The 8,508-nt window shown below is 33.2% G+C and overlaps 2 protein-coding genes across 2 annotated transcripts; both read right to left on the bottom strand.

The window, feature by feature from the left end:
- Positions 1 to 892: 892 nt before the first annotated feature.
- Positions 893 to 5,547, bottom strand: LOC139891645 (uncharacterized). The gene is made up of 6 exons (XM_071874625.1): positions 5,497 to 5,547; positions 5,374 to 5,411; positions 5,201 to 5,303; positions 3,007 to 4,598; positions 2,307 to 2,354; positions 893 to 1,202 (listed from the first exon to the last, which is right to left on the bottom strand). Exons 3-6 carry the CDS (start codon positions 5,252 to 5,254, stop codon positions 995 to 997), a joined length of 1,902 nt encoding a protein of 633 aa, XP_071730726.1. The 5' UTR covers positions 5,255 to 5,303; positions 5,374 to 5,411; positions 5,497 to 5,547; the 3' UTR covers positions 893 to 994.
- On the bottom strand, positions 5,361 to 6,979 carry LOC139888516 (uncharacterized). The gene is made up of 4 exons (XM_071871521.1): positions 6,762 to 6,979; positions 5,713 to 5,913; positions 5,497 to 5,619; positions 5,361 to 5,411 (listed from the first exon to the last, which is right to left on the bottom strand). Exons 1-4 carry the CDS (start codon positions 6,837 to 6,839, stop codon positions 5,361 to 5,363), a joined length of 453 nt encoding a protein of 150 aa, XP_071727622.1. The 5' UTR covers positions 6,840 to 6,979.
- Positions 6,980 to 8,508: the final 1,529 nt, after the last annotated feature.

The raw sequence follows: 8,508 nt of genomic DNA, 5'->3' as shown, positions 1-8,508 counted from the left end.
ATAGCTCACCAACCTTTGTGTTGACGTTTTTAAGCATGTTTTTCTCAGGTGCTTAAGGTTGCTAGCTTCCGCTGTTGTACTAGTCTTGCTGTAGACACCCGCTGCTTTAGAGATGTCACCGCATGAACGTTTATCATGTATTCATAAACATTATTACTTTTGAAACTATGATTTGTAACGACCTATGGGGCACATACTATTATCTTTGCTTCTATTCATAGAAGCATACTTTTGGTTGTAAAACATTGATGTTGGTTAAGACATCACCTTTTATCATGAATGCAAACGTATTTTGAAATAGCATATAGTGTTTGACCTTGTAATGATCCTGTTGTTGATGACTCGTACACGATGGTTTTGTACGGGGCATCAGACCAAGATTACAGCGAACAACTAAGTCACATGGTCTCGATACATGTTGCAAGACAAATCCTTAAACCCGTCGTTATAATAACCTTGATAAAAAAAACTGATTCATCAACCATTATATTAAAAAAAAAAAAAAAAAAAAAAAAAAAAAAAAAAACCTTGCTTTCAATTCACCATCTTGTCCGAACTCGTAACCTTGAAGCTCTTAATACCACTTGTTAGGAATTTGGGACCCAACAAGACAGGTGATTTAAACCAATCACCAAACCCACGAACGACAAACGAATAATTAAAGCATAAGAACGATAAATAAGAGCATAAAATGACACAAAGATTTAATGTGGTTATATCCCAACTCCAAACACGGAGAAAAGTTTAATCCACGGCACAAATCAAAGATTTTTTTTTATTATTTTTGTGCACACATTTACAGGTTACATGGGGGTTATATTTATAGGAGAAAACTAATAAAGAAACAACTTGTTGGACAAGTTAAGATGATCCAGAATCTTCCTGGCCGACCTAAATCTCGCATTTGGTGACATCAATGTCGCCATACGCCACATGCTTGTTCCATTTGCTCCAAATCTGCTCGAATTATATTATCGCATTGTAACATATAAGCTCATGTTTGAGCCATTCTAATTTGGACATATGTTGTCACCAAATGTGACTCCAAGTCACCAAATGTGACTTCAAGTTGGCCCCACTTTCTTTGTTTAATTATTTCTTCACATCTAACACCTTTGCATTTACAGGTACCAAATATCTGAATAATGCGACTAATATGTTGTGAGATCAGCATCTTCAGATTTGGAGAAATCTTTAAAATCCTAACAAAGATCAAATCTTTCTTATTGAAAGAACAAAATAGTTCTATTCTAGATGTAGTTTATTTCAGAATTACCAAACACAATATCATCTTTTGATTATGCAAATCTGGATTATGATTTTTCTGGACTCGTTCATTCATTCATTCGTCACACTACAAATAAATGCACAACTGCAGAGGTATCTTCGAGCATAGACAAGATAGATAACCGCCTAGGGCTCAAAAATTTAAAAGGGCTCAAACTTTTGAATATGTAAATATTTTTCACAATATATTTATTTAAATTAAATAAAAAATTGTCAATTAAAGTTAAAATACAATGTAAGTAAATAAATAAATACATTGGAGTATTATTCTTTTATGTGAATAGGAAAAAAAATTAAAGTATATGCGGGCCCATTTTTATTTTCGTTTAGAGCTTTTAAATTGTTGTGACGACCCTGCACAACTGTAATGCATTCTAAAAACTTTCATAAGCTGCAATGCATGAAGTACAACATACCATAGCTTAAATTCTAGTTAATAATCTGAGATTAGAAATAAACAACATTACTATATAAAAAATAAGGGTTAAAGCCAAGTGTCCTGATGTCGCCCATATACCCATTTGCATCCCACTGTCGTCTACAAACTTTCAAAAATTTTACCGATGTCGCCCACTATACTTTTTTTAATTGTAACGAAAACAACTGATGACGTGACTTCTAGGTAGTCATGACACGTCGGTGATATATCGGAACAGAAAATGAAAGTATATGGACGACATCGGGACATATAAAATGAAAAAAAAAAAAAAAAAATTAAGTAATTAACTTTACCGGTTCAGCAGGTAACCCATAACGAAATGTTAACATTGGTACATTTTTTGAAAGTTTGTGGACGATAATGGGACGCAAATGGGTATATGGGCAACATCGGAACATTTGAGAAAATATATATAGCTAATTTGTGACTTTAACCCAGAAAATAACTAATACAGTATTACACTATGAAAGAACAAAAGAATTTGCATAGTTAAATACATGATGAATCAGGAGTAAACTACAGAAGATCATTGAGAGTTTATTAGCATAATAAGTTAAATACAGAACATGTTAAATCTTACATGTTATGATCATCAGTCTGTTTCATCTCTGGCAAACTGGCGTGGTCACTACACGAAGAAACAAAAATTAAATGTTAAAAAAGAAAATCTGTTTTCACCAAAGGAAGAGCAAATAGAAAAACGTCGGGGTTGACTTTTCAAACCACTGTGTTTGACTTTCCTTATGGGAAACTGTAGTGTCCTCAAGATGATAGTTTCCTTTCAATAAAAAGTCAAGTACTTAGCAAAAATGTTACCTTTTTTTGTGGGATTAAAATACTTTGGTTGCAGTTTTTTAAATAACTTGATTAGGCCACGTACAAAGTAAAAAGTCCGCCCTCCTAGGTAGCTTGAACGGGAAAAACCTTATAAGTTTTCCCGTTGGCTAATGTAAAAGTGGTTGTTTGAAAACAAAAATAATAGTTCAAGGTTTGGTGTTCTCAGTTGAGGTGACAATTTCAACCCATTACTTATGAACGGGTCTTCTTTGCTTTTGATCTCAAATAGATTGAAAGTTTTCCCGATTGACGACCTTCTTAATCTTTTGTACGAAAGATTGAGTTTAATTGTAATACTCGTAATAGTTAACACAATAGCTATTTGATACATCTACAAAAATGCATTAAAACTACACATTTCAACCCGACCCGTCTTGACCCGTTACACAACAGCCCAACCCACCTATCTCTTCCACTTTAGCTATTAGTAAAAAGTTATATACCTGCAAATTCTTGATTTCTGAACTAGAACATTTAGCTTTTTTTCTAACTCTTCAATTTCAAGTTGAAGCTCTTTCTCCTTATGTAAAAAGACATTTTCAGAGTTATCTGTATCAAGTTCCTTAAATCTTTCCGTTTCAAGATACTCAATCCGCTCGTTCAGCCTCTGAATTTTGCTTTCGCTAATTCGTTTTTGATGTTCAAAATCACCATTCATAACTTCCATCTGGTCCCTAATGGTCTTCACTTGTGTCGACTTTAGAACTATTTGGTTTTCAAGAAATACTAGTTTTTCTTGAAAACAGTCATCAAGATTCGGTAAACATTTTTTGACTTTCGCAAACGCTTCTTCAAGAAGTGTTTTTTCTGCACGAATCTTATTAGCTTCTTCCATCGCTTTTATTGTTGACTTTTCGTTGACTTCAAATGTATACGCCATTTTTTGCGAAAGTCTTTTAAGTTCCTCTTGAAGCCTTGAAGCTGCATTAACATTTTGCAATCTTATCTTTCTTAAACTTTCTTCTGCACGAATGACCTTTTGTTCCTGCTCCGTTTTTGCACGCATCAAATTTTCAATATCGACCTCAAATTCGCGTGCTTGATTCTCCAACTCATCTTCAAGATTCTTGATATGGGATTCGAGCTCGTTTATGACAAGAGTTGACTTAGACAATTCTTCAGTTTTAGTCTCGAGATCTTTCTTCAATTTCTCGATTTGTGTACATTCGTTTTGCATCTTTAGTTGCTCTTCAAGCTGAATTCGCTCAAGTTTATAAGAAATATTGTTTTTTTCTTGTTTAAGGATCTCGTAATCAAGTGCAATTTGCTCTATTTGCATTTCAAGCTCATCTTTTTCTCGTTTATACAACTCGGATTCATTGTAAAGGTCTATAATCTTTTGCTCTAATAAATACGTTTCTTTCGTCCCATTATGTTCTCTAACAATCGCTTCTAATTCCCTTTGTTCCTCATCATCATCATCGTCATCCGTTTCACATATAGTATCGACTATATCCAATTGCTGACCATAAAAACATATTGACTTTGACATTAACATAGACTTTGACTTTAAGTCTTGTGTTTTTTGAAGCTGTAAACGAAGACTTGAGTTCAATTCCTTCTCATGGTTTAGTTCTTGACGCAGTTCTTGAAGAAGAACCCAAGGATCACCTTCGTCAATCAACAACATACCGTTGACTTTGACTTCTTCTGTGCAATTTTGACTTCCCTTCAGTTTTTCACACTCTTCCTTAAGATCTTGATTCTTTTTTATTTCTTTTATGATTTTCTTACGAAGTGACTGCAATTCTAATTCCGAAACACTAGCTTGCCTGGTCAACGCTGCTACTTGACTTTTGAGCATTTGAATTATAGCGTTTGATGAACCTTCTTCAGAAGCTTCTAATTCTAGCGTACTTATTGAAGATTCATCCCATTGTAATGATCGAACTTTTGTAATTGAGGATTCGTTAATCAGTTTAGCACTTTTAGGTTCACGCTTGCGTGGCGTGTCCAGTTCAGAACAGCTGTCAGAACTCGAAAGCACGATATCAGATCCAACGGGTCTGTTAATGCCATTTTCTGTCACATAGTCCTGTTAGATATACAACATATTTGTTATTCTAGTAATAAAGAGAGGGATGACTTTCTCTACTCTTGAGAGTGTTTCACTCTGGGTGGAGAAATGACTTGTCTTTATTCTCGGATAAGGGAAGGATTGTCTACATCTCACCTCCCCCATACACCACGCATGTGGTATTGGGTTTTGTTGTTGTTGTTGTTGTTGTTATTCTAGTAATTGGTAGAGGTGAAAATGGGTGGGCTGTATAAGTGCCTAAACGGGTCACAACGGGTAACTCTTTGTTTGAATGTTCACTAAACACTCTTTGTCCAAAAAACTTCTTATTCAAAACATAATATTCAACGTGTACTAAAGTTAACTATTTTCAATCTGACTCATTTGACCCAATCTAACCCATTTACTTGTAAGCTATTTTTCAAAATTTCTTTTCGACCCGATAGAGATCATTCATAAACTGAATCGACCCAATTTAAGTAAATGGTATAATGGGTCGAAATTTCCACCATTAAATATATAATTCGCATCAATGTGCAAACAAGGTATTTAACAATGTAATTAATCTCAAACTGTGTGTGTGTGTGAAACTAGATATTAATTGATAAATGAGAACTTACCTTGGTAGTATATTTTTCAATGCTTCCTTCTAAATTACCATTTCCAAAGTGCATCCTTAAACTTTCATTAAGGTGATTTGCATTCACAATTCCATCAAAATCTCTGTAAATTGTAGGATTTTAAATATAAAATTTGAAAAAAATAAAACAAATAAAACATTTAATTCTTATACCTCTGATCAAAAGAACCTTGCACCTTCTGAATCAATACCTAATTCCAAAGACGCATAAACCATCAACGTTCAGTTAAAATTTCGCTTATACACAAAAAATTATAAGGAGACAAAGAGACTAACATGCAATACAGCAGCCGAGTTTGCATTCTTAAGAGGAAGAGATAAAGAAGAAAGCTTTGTAGCTTCAACGTAACTCGCAAAATCAATTGAGACCTCTCCAACACTACCTAATCTTGTTGAATCCTACAACGCGCGAAACACCATAAAACAAATATTTAATTTTTGTGAAAGATAATATCATAGTAAGTTTCGGCATAGGTTTGAAGCAATTTGTACCTTTGCTACAACAAAGTAATAAACTTTTTCACTAAAAGTTCCAGTTTTTGGATCCTGAGAGAATTTCACAGTTTCGTAAAGTGGTTTTTCCCAATAGCAACTTCCGTCGTGAATTTTCGCTTTCTCTAATTTCGAAGTCGGTTTACCAACGTCAGCAGGAATCACAGATATCATCAAAGCATCTCCTGCCAACTCTGATAACTGTATCCACATAACAAATATCTATAATTCTATACTAACCATTTATCAGCTTGAAAGCTTAAAACTGTAAATCTGTAAGACCATATAGTGGCGGAACTTGAATCCGAATGGGCGAATGCAAATACTTAATAAAATTTTCACTATTTGCGGGGTAAACATAATAAAACCTTATTTTTATGTAATTTTATTTTTTTTTAGAATTATTTTATTTTTTTAATCCAGATGGGGCGGCTGCCCTACTTGTCTTCAATATATTACGCTCCTCAGAACATATATTATTATTTGACAACATGAACACACCTACTCGCGCACAGGGGGACAGAAAATGGGTTATGGGTCTGAAATTCCACTAAAACAATTAACCATCCTAAGAGCCTAGTGGCTGGGTCATGAGTTCCTCTCAAGAGATCTCAGGTTCAAACCTTATCCGTTTATCTGTTTAATCTTAGTTATGTTAATTACTAATATCAATTTAAGCACATGGATTCTATGTATTATGATACATCATAATCTAGTACTAAAAGAACAGATGAACACACATCAAATATCTGTGCCTTTGACTTCCTTTACATATAATGTGCTGTATGCAGTTTTCCTTTTCAGTTTTAACTATGATTCCTTTACATATATTTGTTTACACTACCTTTACATACTCATGTGTGAATCACAAAAATATAGAATTACAAATTTTTGCAAAAAAAAAAAAAAAAAAATGAAAAATTTTTTTAGCACTCTGTATGTTAGTCAATGCAACAAACAAACACATAAATACAGTAATACTGCAATTAGTTTCGACCACATTCTGGTTTGTTTTTTATAATAATCAAATAGAAATATGTAGGTATTACCTGAGTTGCATGAAATTGCAGCTTGAATACACATTTAACCTTGTTCTTGTCCCCCCTCCATCTCACTGACTTGAACATTTTTATACTCCAATAAATTTTCTTCTTTCTTTAAATTCTCACATAAAAAAATAGTCAAAGAGTGTGTTATTTTTTTGTTTGGCTGATAAAAATATTATCTTCTGATTGAAGGACAGAATGAAACTGTTAGATTCAGCAACAACCAATTTATCATTCTTTGTGGTTAACATATATCAGTGAATAATAAAACAAATGGTGTATGTTGGTAGGTAGGTTAGTTGTTATGTATATTTTTGTATATATATGAGGTCTATTTCATGATAAATAAGATGAAAAAAAAAGGACAAACCCCTTTAATGTATGATAGTCATGGACGACAATTTGTGATAAAACTAATTATTATTATTTTTGGCTTTCTTTTAGAGGCCGACTTTGGGTCCAAATTTGAGTACGTTAGACACGTGACCCTAGAATGTAACACTTTTTATGATTCAATCTAGAGCTAAAAAAACGTTCACAAAAGAAAGTTTACAACATTATTTTATGATGTGGTTGATGACGGCCGGCTCTACTATCGAACTACATGGTCGATGACGCCGGTGAAAATATAGACATAGTCAGAAATGTAGGTTTGTATAATTCTAATTTTGAAAAAATGGAGACAATGGGTGTATATCATTTTGAAAAACATATACATAGACATAGTCAAACTAAATTTAAGCTCATATTCGACCTTGTTTAGGCTAGACTCGAATCGAGATTTTAACGAGTCGAGCTAGAGTAGAGTAATGAGCGAGTAGCTCTACTGATAAATATATAAACATACGGCTGGTGAAATAATAATATTATTTATAAAGATATTTTACTCACATTTCCCTCCAAAATCATCTTCCACAGGATTTTATCGGTTATATTATTTGAGTCAACATCAAGCATCGATTTATTAACGACTTGATTGCCACTTAGGGACTAAATTGAATTCCGTGCAGGATTTAAAATCCATAGAAATTTAATTCTACCATTTTCATGGCTTTTCATTTTTTTTATTTTTTATATGTATTATTACTTATTTTTTTACAATAAAATTTCTTTGTTATTGGCCGGAAGTCATCTTGTAAGCAATATTTTTATCCGTCGAACAGAGGGAGGGTGATCTTTCTCTATTCATGGAGTGTTTCACTCCGAATGGATAAATGACTTCTCTTTATTGTATGATAAAGGAATGATTGTTTACATCTCAAATGTTTTCATAAAGATCCAATTTCCTTAAAGGATCTAAATTTTATAGTCATGTGGGACTGTAAACCACATCGTTACTACCATTGTTTATACCGCCGTATAGAAATCACTGATGTACAAAGTGTGAAGAATAAAGAAGTGATTCTAGTATATTTCAAGACTATATTGCTTGAGGACAAGCAACGCTCAAATGTGGGAATATTTGATAATGCTAAAAACGAACATATATTTCATAGCATTATTTCTCAAGAAAGACAAACTTTTAGTTGCAATTGTCCTATTTACAAGTGATATTCGGTTAAATAATAAAAGGTGAAGACAAAAAATAGATTCGACGAATTGAAGACGCAAACGACCAAAAAGCTCAAAAGTACAAAATACAATCAAAGAGGTTCCAATTATTGATAAGAAACGTCTCGAAATTACAAGAGTACAAGATTCAAAACGCAAAGTACAAGATATTAAATTGTACGCAAGGACGTTCGAAAAT

This window comes from Rutidosis leptorrhynchoides, chromosome 2, assembly GCF_046630445.1.
Source record: "Rutidosis leptorrhynchoides isolate AG116_Rl617_1_P2 chromosome 2, CSIRO_AGI_Rlap_v1, whole genome shotgun sequence".
NCBI lineage: Eukaryota > Viridiplantae > Streptophyta > Magnoliopsida > Asterales > Asteraceae > Rutidosis > Rutidosis leptorrhynchoides.
The sequence above is the reverse complement of the archived record's forward strand: the minus strand, read 5'-3'. Positions and strand labels throughout refer to the sequence as shown.

What these genes read in the sequence shown, in the direction of transcription:
- LOC139891645 (XM_071874625.1), bottom strand. Translation starts at nt 5,254, where the DNA reads ATGCACTTTGGAAATGGTAATTTAGAAGGAAGCATTGAAAAATATACT. An exon ending in TTGAAAAATATACTACCAAG is followed by an intron (nt 4,599 to 5,200) that starts GTAAGTTCTCAT and finishes TATATCTAACAG; the next exon opens with GACTATGTGACAGAAAATGG. An exon ending in CAGAAATCAAGAATTTGCAG is followed by an intron (nt 2,355 to 3,006) that starts GTATATAACTTT and finishes TTCTTCGTGTAG; the next exon opens with TGACCACGCCAGTTTGCCAG.
- LOC139888516 (XM_071871521.1), bottom strand. Translation starts at nt 6,839, where the DNA reads ATGTTCAAGTCAGTGAGATGGAGGGGGGACAAGAACAAGGTTAAATGT. An exon ending in TGCAATTTCATGCAACTCAG is followed by an intron (nt 5,914 to 6,761) that starts GTAATACCTACA and finishes ATGTGGATACAG; the next exon opens with TTATCAGAGTTGGCAGGAGA. An exon ending in ACTCGGCTGCTGTATTGCAT is followed by an intron (nt 5,412 to 5,496) that starts GTTAGTCTCTTT and finishes CTTTGGAATTAG; the next exon opens with GTATTGATTCAGAAGGTGCA.